At 38.4% G+C, this 23,068-nt stretch overlaps 1 protein-coding gene across 5 annotated transcripts in view; it reads right to left on the bottom strand.

Moving 5' to 3' along the window:
* MROH2B (maestro heat like repeat family member 2B) overlaps window positions 1–23,068 on the bottom strand; it is a 72,400-nt gene that overhangs the window by 40,871 nt on the left and 8,461 nt on the right. For all 5 annotated transcript variants that reach the window (XM_042995890.1, XM_007095436.2, XM_042995864.1 and 2 more), the window contains 14 exons: window positions 22,420–22,574; window positions 19,517–19,657; window positions 19,069–19,161; window positions 18,908–18,977; window positions 17,122–17,235; window positions 16,174–16,247; window positions 13,600–13,722; window positions 12,750–12,863; window positions 10,533–10,689; window positions 10,346–10,386; window positions 9,316–9,457; window positions 8,715–8,758; window positions 6,362–6,469; window positions 2,777–2,893 (listed from right to left, as the gene is read on the bottom strand). In XM_042995890.1, the coding sequence (XP_042851824.1) occupies window positions 2,777–2,893; window positions 6,362–6,469; window positions 8,715–8,758; window positions 9,316–9,457; window positions 10,346–10,386; window positions 10,533–10,689; window positions 12,750–12,863; window positions 13,600–13,722; window positions 16,174–16,247; window positions 17,122–17,235; window positions 18,908–18,977; window positions 19,069–19,161; window positions 19,517–19,657; window positions 22,420–22,574 (1,493 nt within the window). The remainder of the gene's footprint in view (window positions 1–2,776; window positions 2,894–6,361; window positions 6,470–8,714; window positions 8,759–9,315; window positions 9,458–10,345; window positions 10,387–10,532; window positions 10,690–12,749; window positions 12,864–13,599; window positions 13,723–16,173; window positions 16,248–17,121; window positions 17,236–18,907; window positions 18,978–19,068; window positions 19,162–19,516; window positions 19,658–22,419; window positions 22,575–23,068) is intronic.

The raw sequence follows: 23,068 nt of genomic DNA, 5'->3' as shown, positions 1-23,068 counted from the left end.
AATTAAAATTAAAAAATATTAAAATTAAAAATTAAAAACGCACCCACACAAAAATCGAATAGATGATGCTAGATCCTAGGTGTGTTTTGGTCTGTGTGTAGAAAGTGGTTTGACAGACTAGAGAAACAAACAAACAAAAAAAAAGGGGGAGGAGAGAAAAAAATAAGGAAATCGTTTGAGAATTTGAAAAAATGAATACACTAAAGTAGACTAAAATACACAAAAGTAGAGAATATGGTAGAAAAAAATTATAGAAAAATATTTTTAATAAAAATTAAAAAGAAATATGAATTTTTTCACTTTATGTATTTAAGAAAAAAGAAAAGAAACAAAAAAGAGGAAAAAGATTAAAAAAAAAGAAAAAAGAAAAGACAAAAAAAGAAATCGTTTGAAAATTTGAAAAAGTGAATACACTGTAGTAGACTGAAATAAAATGATGGGAGTAAGATAGAATTTGGAAAAATTTACATAAAAGCAAAAAATATAGTAATAAAAATTAAATAAAAATATTTTTAAAAGAAATTGAAAATAAAAATGAAGTTTTTCTCTTTCTGCATTCAAGAAAAAGAAAAGAAATAAAAAAGAGAAAAAAAGAACAAGAAAGAAAAAAGGAAATTGTTTGAAAATTTGAAAAGGTGAGTACACTGAAGTAGACTAAAATAAAATGATGGAAGTAAAGTAGAATTTGAAAAAATTTACACAGAAGTAAAAAATATGGTAATAAAAATTAAAGACAGATATTTTTAATAAAAATTGAAAATAAAAATGAGTTTTTTCTCTTTCTGTATTCAAGAAAAAGAAAAGAATTATAAAAGAGAAAAAGGAAAAAGAGAGAGAGAAAAAAATGGAATAGATGAACCTGCTAACAGATTGAAGTCGGACTGAAATTCCTTCGTTTTCCCCTAGAGGTCAGTCCATGTAGCTGTTTATAGTCCATAGATTAAGCCGGCGGTGAGGTTTGTGTTCTTGAAGAGCAAAGTTGGCCCAGTTGGGCGGGGCTCGGTGCAACAGCTCTGCTCTCCTCTAGATGGCGCTGCTAGCCTACTGGGGTGGATTGTTGCGGTGCTCATTGGTGCGCATGCGCGGGAGCAGTGAAAAATGGCGCCATCCAGCCACCCAGTCTGTTCTCCCGGATCAGCAACGCGCACCGGTCCTCCGTCTTCAGCTCTCTTCCACTCCCCGCTTTTCCACTCTCCGTGACCAGGCCCCAGGCAGTACCTCTCTCCCGAGCTTTGTCTCAGATGCGGCTGTTTTCCCCAGCCCCTTACTTCCGAAGGACTGCGGCTTTGACCCGCTCTGCCCCTCTGCGGGAGGGTCTCACTGAGCAATGGCTGAATGAGCAGTGGCGGAATGTCGGCTGCACCCAGGAATGCCTGCTGGATGCTGCTGTTGCCAGTGCCCCAAGACTGCGGCCAGGTGCCAGCCTGCCTCTCCCCAAAAATCGCGAGACAGTGTAGCCTCAGCATTTCAGGGACCATGGAAAATCGCAACACACATCTGGCACCAGGCTTCACCCTCAACAACATTGCCCCAGCACCAGCGAATGTGGCTGCCCTCCGGGGTCTGCTGGGACCAGGTGGCCTCACAGCCTCTACCAAATGTCTTTCCAGCAGTGGAACCTCTTCTCCCTGTGTGGCCTGAGAACCTCCTGGACCCTACTCAGCTCCTGGGGATTCACCTTTCCCACCAGAGCACCACCAGGTATGGAGCTGCGGAGTTTCAGACTCTGTGCTCTCCCTGTTTACAGTCTTAATGGAATTTAAACCCTCTCCTTTCTCCTTTCTCCCTTTTTAGTTGAGTCCCTGCGCTGTTTAGAATTTTCCACTTTCTCTCCAGCTGCTTTTGGGGAGGGATGCTTTTCCAGTATTCTCCACTGCCCCCCCACCCCCCGTCTCTGTCTTCCCTCCACACATAAAAGCAGCTTCTTGCCCTCTGCAGCTTCTCTATCCCCAAGTTCACCTCTCCACACAGCGTACCTACTGAATTCTGTGGTTCAGATTGTGCCGATTGTTGTGTTAATACTCAGATCAGTTTTCTAGTTGTGCAGGGTGGTTTAGTGTTGGTCTGGCTGTATTTCATGGACACAAGACCCACAAAAAACTTCCATGCTGTTCCGCCATCATGGCTCCTCCCCCTTTAATCCATTTTGAATTTATTTTTGTGTATGGTATAAGAAAGTGGTCCAGTTTCATTCTTTTGCATGTTGCTGTCCAGTTTTCCCAAAACCATTTGTTGAAAAAGTATCTTTTTTTTTTCCTATTGGATATTATTTCCTGCTTTGTGGAAGATTAATTGATCATATAATTATCGGTTCATTTCTGGGTTTTCTAGTCTGTTCTGTTGCTCTAGGTGTCTTTTTTGTGCCGGTTACCATACTGTCTTGATCACTACAGATTTGTAATATAACTTGAAGTCTAGAATTTTGATGCTTCCAATTTTGTTTTCCTTTTTCAAGATTGCTTTGGCTATTTGGGGTCTTTTTAGTTCCATAAGCGAAGGGGTTTAGGAATACACTTATCATGATAAGCACTACATTGTACACTTGAAACTAATATAACATTGTATATTAAGTATACTGGAATTAAAATTTTAAAAATAATGGAACATTGATATTTAAACAGAAAAGCAGAATTTTCTGAAAAAATTCTGTTGCATTATTTTGAATGTGTCCATGGATTCTGGGCAAGTAAGACATTGTCATAAGACCTGTTAGTGGTTGTCTGAATGGAATTAGTTTTCGTCATTACACGAGCAAATTGAGAGAAAGGAGTCCTACCTGCCGCTGATCTCCTAGTTGGTTGGGAGCAATGAGAAATTCCTTAATCTGTGAGCTTACAAAATCTGTATCTTGGCAGGATGCTAAGGTGGTTCCCAAAGCTTTCCAAAGAAATTTCTGGAAAACAAAAGACAACAAGGAACAGAATGTTAACGGTTGGAAAGCAAAACTCCAGTGAAAAGTGGAAAGAGTTTACACAGTCATCCAAAGGACAGAAATTTGGGTTACTTAATGACTACTTACTAAACATGCACTTCAAGTATTATTTCTTCCTGAAAGTGTTTTCTTCCCCACCAGGCTCTGTCCTTACCTGTGCTCTTCTGTACTCCTCTATGCCTTGTGATGTGCCATTATAATACCTTTTTACTCCCTACTGTAATGTTCAATTTTCTTGATTGTCTTTGTGCTCAGAATTTCAGTTTTTGGTAACAGAGGGCCTTATTGATTGCTTTCAGTGCAGTCCCTGGTAGCTAATAAATGCTCAATAAATGCTTTTAAAATACACATGTTCAGTGAAAACTGAGTTATTTAAAGATGATGTCATCAGATATTCTCAACTTTCAAAGTATATTAACTTACTTTATAGTTTAGGAGATTTAATCTATATAGTTTTGAAAATAATACTTTGTAAGCTCTACTATTATCTCTCAGGAGTAGGGTGAGTTGTCTAGAGGTGCTGTAGAACGTGTCCAGGGTGAAGGAGAAAATACATACAGAACTTTCATGTACATAGTATATCTTTTAGTAAGGGATTCTGAGTGAATTAGAGAGGGAAAACTCCCAGTGCAAGTTTGGGAGAGCAAGAGAGCACGTGGGACATAATTCTGTGGCTTCCACGTCCCTTGAGTTGATGAGAATGTTGGATTCATTATGCTAGCCCTAACATGGATACTTCTGTAATGTCTAGATGTAGAAAAGACAAGCAAGACAGACATGACTTTCTGTTCTCGTTCATTTAAGCCATATTAGATTTAGAACTATGGCAGAGGGAAGAGGGTAGCCCAAGAGTGCCTTCTGTTTGAACACCACAACACATGCCTGAATGTAAATATGTGTATGTGTATGTATGTATACGTGTGTGTGTGTGTGTACACATATTGATAGATCTATATTATTGTGGAGGTAAGATACAAGGAAAAAATTCACAAGAGGAGATACTTGCCAAATGGCTAGAAAAATGAAGTCATGAAGTCTTAATTTGTTTTCTAAGACTAAAATTATCTACAGCTATATAATATCATAGGATTGCCTGGGTGGCTCAGTTGGTTAAGCTTCCAACATTGGCTCAGGTCATGATCTCATGGTCCGTGAGTTGGAGCCTCGGGTCCGGCTCTGTGCTGACAGCCTGGAGCCTGCTTCGGATTCTGTGTCTCCCTCTCTCTCTGCCCCTCCCCCGCTAACGCGCACGCGCACGTGCGCGCGCGCTCTCTCTCTCTCTCTCTCTCTCTCTTTCAAAAAAATAAACAATAATATCAAATTGCCATCTCCTTATTTAAAATTTCCATCTTGTCACATACAGTAGAGAAAACTGGTGAGTTGAAGGTTCATTCTAAGGACTCTGTAGGGTTTGAAGGATTGTAGTGATTGAGGCATCATTATGGATCAAAAGGAACTTATGGCACTAGAGAGAAGGAAAAACTAATAGTAACCAATAGAGTTAAATTAGGACATTCAAGAGAAATTGTACAGATCAGTCCAACTAGGGATGAGAGGGCTACATGAGGTGACAACTGACTGAGTAAGAATCTGATGATGCAGCACCCCTTGCACTCTTGGATTTCCAGGCAAAAGTCCCCCATGATAATAGAACTATAATGAGAAAAACTGTATACCACAGGGGAACAAATATTAATTAGAGCCAAAGCTGCTAGAGTGCATTTAACTCTACCTTGGAGGAAGGGCAGGAAGGAGTCTGCAAAAGTCCTATGCTACAGAAAAAAAATGATATTATGAAGGGGACTTATGTGTAAAGGGTTGGCCTTGATGCCTCCCAGTAATATTGACTTATTGCTTCTTTGCTGATGTTGGTCAGATTCGGTGTATTGTGCATTCTTCCTTTGAGACTTGGCAAAGAACCCCAGAAATCAGGATCTCAGAACTGGGGAAAAATGTGTTCAATTGCAAAAACAGCCAGAACCTTTCCATCCCACCTCTATCTTGTGACTTGCTTTGACCAATAGAATGTGGCAGAAGTAATAATGTGCCTGTTCAAGAGACTTTGTATACTTCATTACCACAATGATGAGAGCAAGCCTGGGCTGGCCTGCTGGAGGATGGGAGACCACAAGGATCAGAAACTTGTCCTAGTTGAGATCATGACAGACCAGCCAATGCCCAGTATATGCCAGTGAGACTAGTTGATATCAGATGATTGCCCTCTGCCCCCTCCCGTGAGCTCAGCCCAAGCTGTCAATCTGCAAAATTGTAAGCTAAGTAGGAAACTATTATTTTAAGCCACTAGGGGTAGTTTGCTATGCAGCTAAAGCTAATTGGTATACTCTTACTTTCTTGTTGTTAAGTATAATGGCTGAGAGCCATTTAAGCAGCGCATTGCTTGAATTACTCTGTCTACCCATACCACCACTACCTTGGACTCATCTTGTAAGTCTGGAAGCTATCAGACGAATGGTATTACATGAGATGCACAAGGGTAGTTCGTATATGAGAAGATGAGGCATTGCTCACCAAATATTCCTGATGAGTTTGTCTGCAGGCTTGTTAGACCAATTTGGAGAATCAGTCCTCTCCCAAATTAGAGAATCAATCAGAGGAACTTTGAATATTGCATAGGAGAGTTGGAAGTTGATAATAAATAATTTGTTGGAATAGATGCTTAATACTAGAACTGATGACTTAGGAATATCATTAGAAATGATATAACCATAATGATAACCTTGATCTACTTTTTTATGGAGCACAAGTCTTGGGCCTGGCACTTCACTAGGGACTTTATATACTTTATCTCACTGAACCCTTATAACACTACAACCCTCAGAACAGGGTATAACTTTCATTTTAGATGAATATCCTGAGGCTCCAGAGTGGTTAAGTAATTTACCTAAAGTTACACCAGTAGTAAGTAGCAGAAGCTGGAATGAATCCCTTTTGAAACGGATGACTACAACTCAAAGGGTTAGGTAGAAGCCATCTGGGAATAGAGGAAGGAAAGATCTAGTCTTTGAGCATTCTTTTAGTTCTAAGTTTTTGTTAAATTGTAGTAGATGGTTTCTTGTGGCCTGCCTCACAAAACTGGCCCAAAGGACACCAATACATAAGCTGACATTAAATCAGTACTGGGACAGGGACTACTATTTTCCTTCATTACCTATTTTTCTTCCTTCTTTAAAACAGAACACCTGAATTTCAGCTAGGTACATATTTATCTCAAAGGCATTGTACTACTCAGTTTTCCTTGCAGTAGGTGCAGTCCTATGAATAATTTTTGGTCCAATTCGTGGTGAAGAGAAGATAGCATTTTTCCAGTAATTTATCCCTCTTTTTGGTGGTAGTACAGACAAATTGGAAGTTAAACAGCCATTTTAGGTTATAAAGTAGGAAGTAAAGTCCCTTAGTTGAAAAACCAACCTTCTCAAGGGAGGTGTTGCTGTAACTGTTCATTTGCTGGTTGAAATCTTGACTCAATTGAATGGTCCAGGCTATGTCACTGATCTTCCATAAAGATTCTTTGAGCAACTGTTGCAGGAAGTGGAAGTTAGATATGAACACAACTGGTTAATGTACTTTCTTGGTACTTTTTGTTACCTTAGTTTTTCAAAGAATAGATACATATTGAATGAGATTATTCATTTTCCCATTCAAAAAGTTGGTCATTTTGGAAGTTTTCCTCTTATTTTATTAAAGATTATTTATTTATTTATTATTATTATTTTTTTGGAATGTCTGCACCCAATGTGGGGCTCAAACTCAGAACCCCGCCATCAAGAGTTGCACATTCCTCAGACTGAGCCAGCCAGGTCCCCCCTCTTATTTTATCTTATTTATTTATTTATTAAAAATTTTTTTTTTACATTTATTCAATTCTGAGAGACAGAGAGAGACAGAGCACAAGCGGGGGAGGGGCAGAGAGAGAGGGAGACACAGAATCTGAAGCAGGCTCCAGGCTTTGAGTTGTCAGCACAGAGCCTGACACCAGGCTCTAACTCACAGATCGGGAGATCATGACCTGAGCTGAAGTCAGACGCTTAACCGACTGCGCCACCCAGGCACCCCTCTTAGTTTATTTTAATAGCCATATTCTGTTATGTTCTGAATTCCCTTTAAGAACAAGTTACACAGAATGTGGAAGCAACTCCATGTAAATGCCTTCCTTTTTCCTCTTAATAAAAATTGCTGAAAGGATTAAAATAGAAACTAATCCATTCTGAAACTTAAAGTTAACATTTTAAAGTTTTAATCAGATTTGGAAAACTCCATTTGTCAATGTTAGTTTGTTTTATTATATACTAAGAGAAAGGGACATTTTTTGAATAAAGAATTAAAATGTCTTGAAGGACCAATTAAATGTACAAGTACATTTTGCTAACTTCAACTCTAATAACTAAATATTCCTGGTTTCACCAATTGTTCTGAGCCAGGGCCTCAGTCATCTGAACCCATGCCCTTCTTCATTGAACAATACATAAAATTGTGTTTTTGTCTTTTTGGAGAACAAAGGCCATTGAAATTTCTAAAGCCAATTATTTCTCCTGTGTTTTCCCTACTTTAAGCTTAGAAAAGAACATTTAATTTCAAAACCAATGAAGATTTCTATGTATTTTCTTAATAAGAACTCATTCAGTGAGTGGGTCCTTTGATGAGAAGAAATTAAACAGCCTTGGAAGTCTAAGAGAAGAAGGCACATGCAAGCAGTTTGGGAAGAAGAAGACTAAATGGAAGCACACCCAAGATTGGAAGAGGGAAAAGAATGTTCTCGAGGCTTCCCTCTGGAAAAAGAACCTTCTCTCCTAGTAAGAAAAGTTACTTTAAAATGGTAGTGGGGGGGAAATAAGGCAGGAATTTTGAGAGAGAGAAGGGGGAAGATAAAAGAAGCATGAATTTAGGAGAGGTAGATCCTAGAATTAAGGACCAGGAGAATAGAGTAGTTGCTTTCAAATCTCATACCGGATAAGAATCCCTTGTGGGAGTCTTTAAAACATGGAGTTCTCAAGAACCAGTCTTAGAGATTCTGATTCTGGAAGGGGCAGTGATGGCACATGGAGGTGATGTGGAAAGGTCACTAAAACTTGAGATTCTTAAGAAGCCATAGTTAATTTCTATGTAGGTGGGTTATGAACGGAGACCCTGCTTGATTAAAAGCTTCCTACCCACAAACCCCTTGACCTCCTGTAGGCTCTTGAAATCAGAATCCTCTCTGTAGAGCCAATATCCAACTCCTACCTGCAATTTACCATTTGGGGGATTTGGCACTGTCTGTGGCACTGTTCAGTTCCAAAGGTCCAACAAATTTATAGCTAAGAGATTTTTTCTGGAAAAATGGTGTAATGTGGCCCTCTAATTTTTAGAAATCAGGAAAAATATGGTGAGAAACAGAAAGAGGAAGAAACAGTTACATTTAGAAGCATAAAAGTGGAAATTATGTCGATTTGTGTTTCTTTATATAAACAGTAAAAGAATGCAATTATAAGGAGAGGAAAAACTGAAAATTAGAGTAGATTTAAGAAAGACACAAATATTTGTAAGTGATATCTTCAAAAACTATCTGAAACTCTTAAGTCAAAGATTTAAGATTATTGTTCAAATTATGGTGATACAAAGACTGTACTTCTGAAGTGATCACTTCTAACATTCTAGTACTCTTGTTAAGGAAAGGAAATGTTGTTTGCTGTCCTTTGGTATCCAGATCTTTATAGTGAAGATGGGTAACTCTAGAGGATTTCATCACCCCATCATGAACTATTAGTCTAGAAGCTCCCCTTACCTGAAGCAGCATGGTTTCCCATAGCACGATGCTAGTGTTCTTTCCTAGAAATAGAAATTGATGCAATAAACTGCAAAACAAAGTTCAGGACTCTGTTTCTCCCTTGCCAGGTCCCCAGTGGATGCTGGAGCCCCATTTCAAGCTTTACACAGGATGGTTATTTCAGATGTAATTTACTATGTTGCCAACTTTAAGTGCTAGTCAGGTGGGCAGAAAGTCTTCAATCCATGATAAGAATTTAGGCTTTTTGCTACTTTCAACAGTCACTACTGAAGTGACCATATTTTAATATTCTAACATAAATAGTAATAAATTTTTAGAACAATACCAAAAAGGAGTTTCTCTAAATATAAGGAAAAGACCAGAGCGAAAGTAAGAGTTCCTGTTAAGAATGTTACCCCCAGATCCTCCTGTAGTACAAGTATTTGGTAGAGAAATAGAACATAAGGAGTCAAGGAAAAAATGTAGCTGTCTACCTTTCATATCAAGTTCATTGTTTTAACTGCCTAGAATGAGCAATAATGGTTTTAGACAGAGAAGTGGTGCCTTTTTCTTTGTGTTCTTGCCTCGTTGGATAAAGACCTGATCCCAATGCTTGTACCTTCCAGAGGCTGCAGGAGCTCAGGTAAGCGTGTTTTCCATAGGTCTACCAATTTTGGGTGAATTATTTCAGGCAATATCTTCAGAAGTCCTATTGCACCAGCGCCACATAATTTCCCTAAACTGGCAAGCATAGATATTACCTGAAAAAATGGAAGATAAAAGGCAAATCAAATTGAGGTATATTTAAAAGTCCTACTTGCCTTTTCTATTTATCACTATCCTGGATTCTCTTGATTCCTACGGTAGACAATCTTAACAAATCATCAGTCTGTTCTTACTTATTTTAGAGCAAAGCTAATACTTAGACAATACTCTACAATTTTTATCTGAGGATAAAGGTGAAAAAATATATAGAAACCATCAACCAAAAATAAATGGAGGGTACCAACACTTAGATATATTTATTAATTAAGGGCCTGTAGAAATGGTATTTGAGCAAATGATACATATGGGGGAAAAAAGGAAATCTAAATAATAGATTTAGATTTAAGTTCCCCAATCTATGGGGGAAAGAAGGAAATCTAAATAATAGATGTGGAATTTGTTTGAATGGTACTTAGGGATCAAATTCAGTCTATGCTTATTTTAAAATAAATTAAGTTTAACAAGCATTTCAGAGTGAGAAGATAATCTTGCCAGCAATCTTAATGAGTGTTATTAGCAGAACATTTATTATGCCTTTCTAGTGTTTCTTTTGGTTTGGAGTTGCTGCGTAATTTTTATTAACATTTATTTAGAACTGAATGATCTATGCAGTGTCTGGGTGACTCAGTCCATTAAGCGTCTGACTTCAGCTCAGGTCATGATCTCACGGTTTGTGGGTTCAAGCCCCACATCGGGCTCTGTGCTGACAGCTCAGAGCCTGGAGCCTGCTTTGGATTCTGTGTCTCCCTCTCTCTCTGCCCTCCCCACCCCCACACTCTGTCTCTCTCTGTCTCTTAAAAATAAATAAACGTTAAAATAAAAAGAACTCAATGATCTATATTGGCTTAAATTTAGCCAGCATTAGTTATTTGTAACTCACTCACCAGAAGCCTGGCCAGTAGCTGTTGTGGTGAAGGAAGTTTCACTAGAAAGAGAAAGCGATTTTCATTATTGCTGTGGCAGCTAGAAAAATTTAGATTGGAGTTGGGTGTATGGTCAAGGTACTGTAGCCTTTCTGGAAATGAACATCTCATAAGAGAAGTGTTTTGCTTTGTTTTTGAATGTACGCACCAGCTCCTGTAGAGATGACAAGTGCTGTTGACTCCTGTGCATTATTCTTCTTCCTTTCCTCTGCCATAATCAAGCTTCTGATGATATTAAACAGGTAGTCCAAAGTTCCTGTGTATTCTGCAGGTACTACAAAAGTCAGGATTCTTGGCCATAGCACCTGTGGAAACAAGGCACAAGACAAGGATTGCTTGTTCTTTTCCATGATTTCTCCTTGGTCCTCACTCTGTGTTGCCCTCTGATTTAGAGTAGGTTCTCTCACTTGCTATTTTTTTTTTTTTTTTTTTTTGCTCTTCAGGCCAAATCAAAATGAAGTCATCATATAAAATCTCTGCACAGCACATTCATTTTCAGGTGCTAGTTGTAGTGAGTGTTACTCAGCATTTCTGCATGGGTTTGCTGCTGGAATTTGGGGCAGGACAATCCTTCATCGTGAAGATGAGTTCTACAAAATGCAGGAAGTCTAGCATCCCTGGGCTCCACTCACCAAGTGCCACAAAGCCTCTTATCAATGTGACAACCCAAAATAAGTTGTATACATCCCCAAACTCAAAGACTGGAATGGACTGCTCTGAGAGAGGATGATTGGGCACAGACAGTGAGTGGGCTGCTGCTACTGTTTGTGCTCCAGGTGCTGACCTTCTTGCTCTGAAATTCTGGAACACCTGTGTCTATAGTCAGTCTGTTTCATGTTCTCTGGAAAACTCCCTTGCCCTGATGGAAACCTAGGTGTCAACATGGACTCTTCCTTTTGTCTTGTCACGCAGACTTAATCACCAAGCCCTGTCCTTTTATCATTATAAGATCTTCCATGCCCCTCCATATCTCTTTCCTTCTCTCATGACCCTGCTCCCATTCCTGTAAGTTGGAGCTGATCTCAAGCTCCCTCTTTTTGCTCTTAATCTATTCTTATGTAAATACACTCATCTCTTAAAGTTATCATTTAAAAAATTTTTAATGTAGGGGCACCTGGGTGGCTCAGTCGGTTAAGCATCTGACTTCAGCTCAGGTCATGATCTCGCGGTCCGTGAGTTCGAGCCCCACGTGGGCTCTGTGCTGACAGCTCAGAGCCTGGAGCCTGTTTCAGATTGCGTGTCTCCCTCTCTCTCTGACCCTCCCCACTCGTGCTCTGTCTCTCTCTGTCTCAAAAATAAATACACATTAAGAAAAACATTTTTTTTAATTGTTCATGTTTATTTACTTTTGAGAGAGAGAGACAGGGTGACAGAGCATGAGTAGTGGAGGGACAGGAAGACACAGAATCTGAAAAAGGCTCCAGGCTCTGAGCTGTCAGCACAGAGCCCAGTGTGGGGCTTGAACCCACGAACTGCGAGATTATGACCTGAGCTGAAGTCAGATGCTCAAACAACTGAGCCACCCAGGTGCCCCTAAAGTTATCATTTTAAATGTTTAGCTTTTGTTTCAAATTTTGAATGGCTATCCAACACAAGGTAGTGATTTGGCATTTCAGGCCCACAAGAGTATGGTCTGAGACTTCTTTTCATCATTTATCTTTAGATTGAAATGTTTCAAACTTTAGTATGCATCAGAAATATTGGTACTTATTTGCATGCAGATTCATGGGCCCCTTGCTCAGAACGTTGATTCAGGAGGTCTGGGGTATGGAGATCTGCATTTTAAAGAAATATTTTAGATAATCCAAGAACCACATCTTAAAATGCCATCCTAGATGAAACTCTGATCCACTTAAATTGGTCTGTTGATTTTCTCCTGTCTGTGCTATGCATTTCTAGTCAGTTAATCCTTTCTCAGGTTATTTTTGCTTAGGGAAAATACAGCTTCTGAGGCTTATTCCCCTTAAGGTGCAGATTATTTTTAACCCTTAGGTGAAGTCTGAGAATGTGTGCTTTCAACACCTTCCCAGATGAATGGGAAAAGGTTAGCATTCACTGAATCAATATCTCCACACATCACTTACTGTTATGTCTAGATATGTTAGGGGAAGAAGAGAAACAATATATTAAGGTGCTTGTAAACTCTCATTGGCTATCCAGATATAAGAGATCACGAATTAATTCAACACCTGTTTTTGAGAAACTACCATGTTTGGGGCACTGAGCACGGTAATGCACTTCCTCTCATGAGAGCATCAAAAAGCTGATGACACATGAAGGACAAATTCTTGTCTTTACTCCTAAATGGGCAGAGCTTCAGAAAGATGATCAAAGTAACTGTCAGTGGTGACAAAAGACCCCTTACCTGAGGCATGCCAGTGACCAGTGGGTCTAGGGTTTTTAAGACCTCAAGGCTTAGTTCCCGAACAGATTTCTCTCCCTTTTCATCCTCATGGGAATTAGGTTTCATTGGTTTTTCCTTCAAGAAAGATGAAACAGGTGACTTGTTAATAGTCCCTCCTGCTGATCCCCTCTGACCTTACTTGGATGCGTTCTCAGACTCTGGGGTGGAGGATGTAGTCACTCAAATTAAGGGGCTCAAGGAACCCAGCAATCTTGGTCTTCAGTATCTGATTTCTGTTTTAAAGTGTTCCTTGGAGGAATGGGTTAGAACACACACTGCTGGATAAAGCAGAAAAGCAAAAATTGTGAGGATCCTTGAACTGCAGATGTTCTCTCTCTCCCTCAGGCCTTTGCCATTTTCTCTGGGGCAAAATTTTCAAAGACACTGCTTCCTAGTGGAGTGGACTGTAATTTCAGCTGTCATGGTCTTACTAAGATCACAGAGTTCTTACCCACATGGTCTTCAGGAAGTCAACCCCAGTGCAGCAAGAGTGGATGTGTCTTGTTTTCTCGGAAGTAATTCATTTTCTCTACCCCTGTCCCAAGCCTTTGAGGAAAGTTGTCTCCTCCTTAGGGAAAACCATAGTTTCACCTACCTGGGGTTTATCATAAGTTGAAAGTGGTATCAGTGAAAGAAAACTGAGGAGAACAATAAAGGCTGAAAAATCTTTCAATGAAAGTGATAAGATTGAAATATAACTTCTAAATCAGTCATTGAATTGAACCTCAGCCATTTAAAAAAAAAACAAACCAGTTGAGTCAACTGTCCTGGTTACAGTGTAGCTTTCAAAACCGCACCCTCTTCATCATACCAGATTCTTGTTGGACATGGCAAACTGGGAGAAGATGTAATCAATCAGTGGCCATCCTTCCCTGGCTTCGATGTAGCATTTTTCACACATGGTTTGGATAAGGAGGAGAGTGGAATTCCTTACCTAGAATCAGAAAAATGTATTTGCAACATTCTTCTACAATGGGCAGAATATAAATTTAGCTTCTCCTGTCCTTTAACTTTCATGGATCATTTAGTGGGAACCTTTCCAAAAAGGAGTATAAATTGAATGATGGTACTATAAATAGATGGAGGAGGAAGAAAGCTATAGTTTATGATTTAAGGGGTTACAGGAAAGCATCTCTTTCTTTTTTTAAGTGTTTATTTATTTATTTTGAGAGACAGGGAGAGAGAAAGAGAGCATGAGTGCGTGAGCAGGGGAGAGGCAAAGAGAGAGGGAGAGAGAGAATCCCAAGCAGGCTCTGTGCTGTCAGCACATAGCCTGACTTGGGGCTTGATGTCATGAAACATGAGATCATGACCTGAGCTGAGATCAAGAGTGGGATGGATGCTTAGCTGGCTGAGCCACCCAGGCACCTCTTTTTTGTTTTCTGCTTTTTTTTTTTTAATGTTTGGGAAAAGCTCTCTACAGCCAAAATCTTTCTCCCTAGTTCCCAAAACATATCCTCTATTACTATAGATGATGAAATTTTGGTACTGTGGGCTAAAAAAAACACTGCCTTGCTTTTAAAATCCTCAATGAAAGATAACAAGTTGAACTACAGATCTACAATCTTTTACCTACAATTTCAAAACCCAAATAACGCTGGAAACTGGAATTCTGTTTCTTGAGTTTGGCACTAACTCATTTGGTGGCAAAACTCAACTGAACTGTTTTAAAACTATGGTCTTTACTTATTCAATGTAGTGTGAATATGCATATGTTCTCTTGCAGAGATATTAATGAGTTTGTGACTCCTGTCACAGAAATGTTTTTCTGAAATCAGGAAGGTTGTGAATTCTGAAATATATCTGGCCCCAGGGATTAGAACAAGGGATTATGAACCTGTATTACAATGTTTAAATAATTAGTTTTGCTTATTGGATTGCTTCCCTGAGGAATGAAAGCTCAGATCTAATTCTTTACTGAATGGGTGTTTTAATGGAGAGTTGGAAAAAAAAGAATAATTTTGAATAAGGAGTTAGGCCACATGGTAGCAATTAGCAATTAGCATAAAGGTACTAGTAGTCTACCTAAGTGAGAAAAAAAGTTACAAATTTTCTATTTTTGCCTGGGGAGCTGGACTTCTTAAAGTTTCTGTCCTCTTTTATTCTACCCTAAACTCTTTTAGTTGGCTCAACTTTTTCAGTTGGCTTGGCCACTTACTGGACAAGGTTTTTTATATGTAATCACTCCACTGTTTATTAACTATTTTTTATTATTTATTTTTTTGTTTCAATTAAAAATTACTTTTAATGTTTATTCATTTTTGAGAGAGAGAGAGACAGAGTGCAAGTAGGGGAGGGGCAGAGAGAGAGGGAGACACATAATATGAAGCAGGCTTCAGGCTCTGAGCTGTCAGCAGAGAGCCCAGCACAAGGCTTGAACCCATGAACTGCAAGATCATGACCTGAGCGGAAGTCAGATGCTTAATTGATTGAGCCACCCAGGTGCTCCTCAATTTTTAATTTAAATTCTAGTTAGTTAACATGTAGTGTAATATTGGTTTCAGGAATAAAATTTAGTGATTCATCACTTACATGTAACACCCAGTACTCATCCCAACAAGTGACCTCCTTAATCCCCATCACACATTTAGCCCATTTCCCCACCCACCCCCACTTCAGCCCTCAATTTGTTCTCTATAGTTAACAGTCTGTTTCCTTCTTTCCCTTATGTTCATCTGTTTTGTTTCTAAAATTCTATATATGAGTGAAATAATATGGCATTTGTCTTTCTCTGACTGACTTAGTTCGCTTAACATAATTTTTGTTATTTACTGCATAGCTTTTGTTATAATCATTGTAGACCAAAGCCTCTTAGGGGGATTTTCTTATTTTCATTGGTTTCTGTATAGGACTTTGATCCAAACAAAATATGGTTTTAATTTAAAAAATACAATAATTTCTACTTCTTATATTTGTTTCAGTACAAGTTATATATCTTTTCTGATATGGAATGCTTTAATCAAATAATCAGGAAATATTGCACAACCTACTATGTTCAAGACTTGCTGTAGGTGCTTCCTAGTTGGAAAATAGGATATCTAAGCTAAAATAAAAAAAAAAAAACAGGTTTAGGGGTTATTATTTTTTTGGAGGAAGATATGTTATTTTTATAATTAACAATTTTAAAACTATTTGAGGAGCATAGCTCTGTGATGCTCTAGGCAAAAATCTTTTTTTATACTAATAAGCCCTTGAACTGAGTGTACTTTAGAATTTACCTTGATATCGTTTATCTTTCAGGGAAAGATGGAATTCTACTAAAAATAGAATTCATCACTGAGCTCTTTATAAAGCAATCTCATAAGTATATTTTTAAAGAATCAAAACCATTTCATTAATTCATTAAAACATCATCAAAAATCAAAGTCCCCATTAATTCTCTTACTTTTATACTGAGGTCGCCCATGACAACTTTGACTGTTCTTTCAATTGAAGTGATATAATCCCTCAATTTGGGCTCTGAAAGACAGGGAGAGAAATTAAGAGACTGGGTTCAGTAGGAGTACAGTATGTTCTAGGAGTGATGAAAACCTATTAGACTTATGGCACATAACTGCAAAGTCTTTTGTCCGTAACATTTCATGTTATTCAGTTTCTCTTACTCTCTTCTTTTCCAATTTTTAAAAGATGTTAATTGCTCTCTTTGCTCCCTATTGTATTTGGTTTCGTCTTGTTTAAAATGTTAGGTTCCAAAGTGGACTCAATATATCATGCCCAATGGATTAGCTTTAAATTTTGTGAGACTATGTTTCTTGTCTGCTGATTCTTCAGTAAATCCCAGGGTTAACTTAATTTTTAAAAATATTATAATGTAATATAATTCATATTGTATTGAATCCAAGATATCATCAACTTTTGAGACATCATTATTTTATATTGTACCAAAAAACCCCTTATAGTGGCTGATTATAATTAAAGATGGTATCAATTATGAGATGCACTCCAATATCATGAAAGTATGTGCTTCTTGGCATTAATGAAATATGATATTTCATTAAATTCTGCTCTTTTCTAAATGTACTAATCTCTAGGGTGCATCCTCCCACCTACTCTCTATTTATTGGGCCACTTAACCAGCTTACTAGATCTTTTAAATTCTAATTCTACTTGTCCTTCTCCCCTAGGTATATCTCTAAATATCATGAAAGAAGAGAGGTGATTGAAAATGCCTGTTTAAAATTAGTAGATTGTAGATGACAGAGAAGACAGAGTTTCACTTGAATGTGATCCTCTATAAACACCCCAAAGACATAGAATAGAGTTAGAGAATGCATAGGCTTCAGTTTTCTTCTTGGCACAAAATAAACCACTGTGACTTCATCCCTTTGCTTACCCTCAGCATTGATAGCCGATCTTAACAAAGTCAAGATTCCCGTTCGAAAGGTTTCATTATTATTTCTCAATTGTTCATCAAAAAATTCCAGCAGGTCTGCAGGGTTGGAATGGGCTGAAGGTTGAAGAAATGCTGGTCACAGAACTCATTTTCACCTTAGGTAAAATACTTGCAAATGGGAAAAGGGGGATTCCATGAAGATTGTCACTCTTTGGTTGGTAATTAGATTTTATGATATTGGTGCATCTTTAGCAACACAGAATTAGGCAGTTTGGTCACTAAGAGAGATTTATATACTTAGGTCCACATCGGTTCATGCCTGTGAATATGACTTTATTTGGAAATGAGGTTTTTTACAATGGAATCAAATTAAGATAAGGTTACTAGGGTTGACCCTAATTCAGTATGAGAGGAGGAAAGGAGAGGAGACAGGGGGAGAATGCCTTATGAACATGGAGGCAAAGGTTGGAGTGATGCTTCACCAGTTGTGGAACTAGAGAGCTACATGAGTAAGGGAGGAAGCAGGGAAGAGAGAGAAGGCCTGATGTGAGTAGAGCAGTTTAGGTTCACAATTATCAGAGATAAAGTGAAACAGTTAATTACATCGAGCATAGAACAGAGGAAAGAATAAAAACAGAGGGATCAATTAGGAAAGACCTAGGATATAATAGAAAGGTATGTAGTGAAGTAATAGAAATGACATTTTTGGGGGAGGGAGGATGTCTGGGAGGTATGGGATTGTTCTTGTCCTTACTTCTTAGGGTCTATGTCAGAACAGAGTTTGTATACTGACTCTGAGAGCTTTGTGCTCCCTCTACCACTCATTCCTGTTATTCTAACCAGACAACGAGTGGTATTGTGATGTGAAAGCAAGAAGGAAAGGGAAAGAGTAAAGGGAGAGAGAGAGAGAGAGAGAGAGAGAGAGAGAGAGAGAGAGATAGAGAGAAGGAATAGGTACTAAGAGATAACCAGGGAGAAAAAAAGCATGACTTTGGGTTTGACACAGTTTCAAATAAACTCAAATACCAAGAAAAAAAAGCATTTTGTATCCCTAGGATTACCAATTCACCCTTGTTTGCCTGGAAATAAATTCATGCATATGTGGTCAATTAATTTTTGACAAAGGAGCCAAAAAATATATCAGGGAAAGGATAGACTCTTCAATAAATTGTGTTGGAAAAACTGGACAGCCACATGTCAAAGAATGAAACTGGATCCTTACCTTATACCATATACAAAGATCAAATTAAAAAAAGTGACATGAATGTAAGACCTGAAACCATAAAGCTCCTGGAAGAAAACATAGGTGGTAAGCTCCTTGACAATGGTCTTAGAAATGATCTTTTTGGATTTGACACCAAAAGCAACAAAGGCAAAAATAAATAAGCAGAACTATACCAAGCCAAAAATCTTCTGCTCAGCAGAAAAAAAAAAATTAACAAAATGAAAAAGCAATATATGGGATGGGAAAAGTATTTGCCAACCATATATCTGGAAAGAGGTTAATCCCCAAAGTATGTCTGGAAATTTTCTGGTTTTAGAACTAGAAGTAAAGGACTTCCGGGGAAACCAGAGTAATTGATTCCCCTACCTGTTGCGCTTCTCTTGGGAATGGGTAGGATAGGGAGAGGCACAGAATACTGTGAGTTTGTTGTGTGTGTGTGTGTGTGTGTGTGTGTGTGTGTGTGTGAAATAACTAATGTGATAGTTTGCACACCCTTCATCATTGTTGTCATCATCCCTGGGAAACATTTTTATTGAAAACCCTCTGGATGCTGGGTCCTACCTAGAATGAGGAAACAGCTTGAAGCTTCAATTTCATTTTCCTTTACTGGAGGCTCTGAAACTCTGCACACCTGAATGAGAAAGAAGAACCAGGAGGGAGATGTTAACAACAGAAAACCAGTGAAAGTGAAACAATCAGATCTGACAGCAGGGTTTTCTTACCTGGTGGAGTAAATTGATAAAGATGGTTTTTCTCAAGCCCTTTGGAAGGGCAGCATCATAAAGGACCACCGCGGTCAATATTTGTTTTAGACTCTAGAATGAAAGCTCTCAAACGTTAGTTGGAGGCTGCCTGTGAAGCAGCAGCACAGGATGTGGAAGACAAATAATTATGTTTTGTGAGGCAAACAAACCCATCACCTTCCTGCAGTTACCAGTTTTCTTTAGTGATTCGTGCCTCAGCAGCTTGAAAAGAAAATTCTTAATCTCTTTTTGGAGATTCCATCACCCAGCTATGCCAACCTCTTCTCTACCTCCTATTCCTCAAAAAATATTTAAGTTCAGCTGCCCAAACCAGTATTTCAGTTCCCTTGGACCTCTTGGGATTTACTGTGTTTCAGGATGGTTGCCAGTAGACTCTGAATCAGTTCCTTTAGGGCATGGCTCTTACCTGAGTGACGTGGAAATCAATCTCTTTGTCTTTATACTGGTTCAGGAGCCAGGGTACCTGGTCCAGGGCATATTCGCAGAGGTCTTCCCGATGAAGCAGCAGGCTCACTGTGGGGCCATGCGCCTTAACAATGGCCAAAGTCTGCGGAGGCAGCAAACAAATACCGTTTCTAATATTTCACTATGTTTTTTGTACATTTCTCAGAATATCAGGGGCTTCAGACAACCCCCAAAAACTTTCCTCACTGTTTTCAACCAAGAAAGATTCCTTCAAAAAATGGTTAGGTTAAGATCATTGCACGAGGCAATTATATTTATATTTGTATTTATAGCTATATCTACACGTATATCTGTACTATTACTCATTTTAGTATTTTCCCTGTCTCCCTATGTCTTTCTTAAGAAAAGAGTTCTTGGGGTGCCTGGGTGGCTCAGTCGGTTGAGCGTCGGACTTCGGCTCAGGTCATGATCTCGCGGTTGATGAGCTCGAGCCCCGCGTGGGGCTCTGTGCTGATAGCTCAGAGCCTGGAGCCTGCTTTGGATTCTATGTCTCCCTTTCTCTCTGCCCCTCCCCTGTTCATGCTCTGTCTCTCTCTGTCTCAAAAATAAATATAACCATTAAAAAAAAAAAGATTTCTTAAACCTTTCTCTAATGGTCACTTTCTTTCAATATGCTAACAGATTTAAAATTTCCCTCATATTTATTTTTTTAAAAATTTTTAAATGTTTTTATTTATTTTTGAGACAGAGACAGAGCATGAACAGGGGAGGGCCAGAGAGAGAAGGAGACACAGAATCTGAAGCAGGCTCCAGGCTCCGAGCTGTCAGCACAGAGCCCTACACGAGGCTCGAACTCACGAACTGTGAGATCATGACCTGAGCTGAAGTCGGGCGCCCAACCGACTGAGCCACCCAGGCGCCCCGAATTTCCCTCATGTTTAAAAAAAATTATTTGACTCCGTATTACTTAGACCCCGATTCTGTTTCTTTCCTTAAAAAAGTGGAAATGCTGAATCAGTAAATTCTACTCCTGAAACCAATATTACACTATATGTTAATTAACTAGAATTTAAATAAAAACTTGAAACAAGCAAAAAAAGCAAAGCTCTCTGAAAGAGAGGTCTGCATTTGCTATCTCCACTTCTCACTTCTCATTTATTCCTCAATCCATTATAATCTGGCTTCTATTGACACAAAAAATGAACATGTATAAAATATAAGTGTAAATAGGTTGATTATAAAAGTTTAGAAATCACAAAAGTTATGATGAAGAAGAAAACACAGTATTCACATTGCTAATAGTATCTATAGTACTCATGACTATACACTGTTTGGTGTATTTTAATATGATTTTTATTTATTTGAAATTTTCTTTTCTATACTTTCTCCATACATTTTAATTTTTTAAAAAATTAGTGTTATTCTTTATAGTTCTACATTCTGCTTTTTCTACCTAATATTATATGATGAATTTTTTTCTGCCTGCTAAGTTTTGTCATACAGCAAAGCATCTCAAAACTTAGTGGCTCATGATAACAACCATTTATTTCACCCAACTGTGTGTCAGCTGGACGATTCTTTTAAGGAATTGGACATTTCCAAGCAATGGACACTTTTCAAGATTATTCTTGCTTGAGCACTGGAACAATACTCCATAGATCTCCCTTTGCTTCTTGAAAATTATTCCTTGCTTAGAACCCTTTCAAAGGTCTCTCATTTCCTATTTAAAAAAAGTCCAAGCTCCTGTGTAGCATTCAAGGCCCTTCATTGTATGGCCAAGACCACCTATCTGGTTTCATTTATTTCTGCCCCTTTATATTCCCCTTTCTCTTCTCCCCTTCTCTTTCTCCCACTGGGCTCACTCAAGTGTGCATGTTATCTCATCTCAGCCTATGCTTCAGTGGGTTTTATTGCCTCTTTAGGGAATGCATCTTGCCTGCAGTGAATGTCTTTATAGGCTGCAAGCTCAGTTTCAATGTCATGGCCTTTCCAGTACTCACCACAGGAGTTAAGTGCTTCTCTCTCTGTGTTCCCTTATTACTTTTGTGTACCTTCTAGTCACTTGTCTAACTCTTTCTGTGGGAAGCTAGGAAAGTGCTTGGCAAATTTGTATTGAATTTTGATTTTCAGGGGCCCTAAAGAGAAGACTTCTACAGGATATTTTAAAAGTTCCATGTTTGCTAATGATTTAACTACCCCAGCATATTAAAAAAATAAATGCTTTGGTAGCTTAAAGTATAGAAAAGAAACTGAACTGGAGAAGGCTATGTGTTGCATCTTTTATAATATAGCAATAAAGGACCTAAAAAGGATTTAATTTATACTACATTAAAAAATTATACCAATTAAGCAAGATAAGCAAGGGATTATATGTGAATGTACTTTGTTACCTATTCTGTGCAAGACATTACAATATTTTGAAGCAGTCATGCACATTCTTTAGATGTTATTTTATTTCATTGTCATCTTCATAGACATAGGAAATTTCTGTGGCCTGTTGTTTCTCTCAGTCAATGGCTCATCCCAAATATGGGCTATGGGTTATATAAGGCATGAAATAATTAACTTTCTGTATATTTTACTCATTTTCACTTATTTATTGTTCTTTCCATACATTGGAATGTCGGTTCCATGATAGTGGTGATTTTGGTCTGTTTAATCCCTGCTGTATCCCCAGAATTTGGAACAGTGTCTGGCATATCATGGGGACTCAATAAATATTAGTTCAGGAATGAATAAACAGTGATTTGAAACAGGAAAAACAAAATATTTGATAAACCTGATAAATCACAACTCAGAGCATTCCAAAACAACTGAGACTCATTATCACATCAGAAAGAATGGAGCAAGTTCAACCAGCATGGACAGAGAGCTAGCCTGAGACATGTTGAGGCCGCCACTCACTTGCACGGGTGAGGTAACGGGGGCCCACTTCTCCATTATATACCGGAACAGCATGAAGATCTTGTCAGATAGTCGGTTGGCGTCCAATCTGGGATAGGGGAAGTCTCTCCAGTGGTTGACATACTTGTAAATGGCCTTGCTGAACTTCTCAAGGGCTGCATTTTAAGAACAACCACAGACTGAGAAAAATTTAAAGATGGGAGGGACCGTAAAATAATTTGAGAAGAGTGCACTGGTGATTAGCAAATGTGTAATAATTTCTGTAAAATGTTATGACTGTACCAAATAAACATATAAAAAGTGTTCAGCCACATTAGTGAAATGCAAATTAAAACCATAATGAGATATTGCAACAGACCATCCAGAATTGCTAAAATTTCAGACAATTTCAAATGTTGGTAAGACTAAGGTGCAGTTGGTATTTTCACATACTGCCTGGAGTGGGGGGGAGTGGAGCATGAATTGATACAAACATTTTAGAAAGCTGTTTTACGTGATCTACCAAAGTTGAATATGTGCTCTTCATGACCCAGAAATTCCACTCCTAATTATATAGTCATTAGCTACACAAGTATTTAGGAACTAAAAAACTTATACAAGAATGTTCATATTCACTTTTTTTTTTTTTTTAGTAATAGTCTCAAACAGG

The sequence above is a fragment of the Panthera tigris genome, chromosome A1, assembly GCF_018350195.1.
Source record: "Panthera tigris isolate Pti1 chromosome A1, P.tigris_Pti1_mat1.1, whole genome shotgun sequence".
Classification (NCBI taxonomy): Eukaryota; Metazoa; Chordata; class Mammalia; order Carnivora; family Felidae; genus Panthera; species Panthera tigris.
This window is presented reverse-complemented; position numbering and strand designations above follow the sequence as displayed.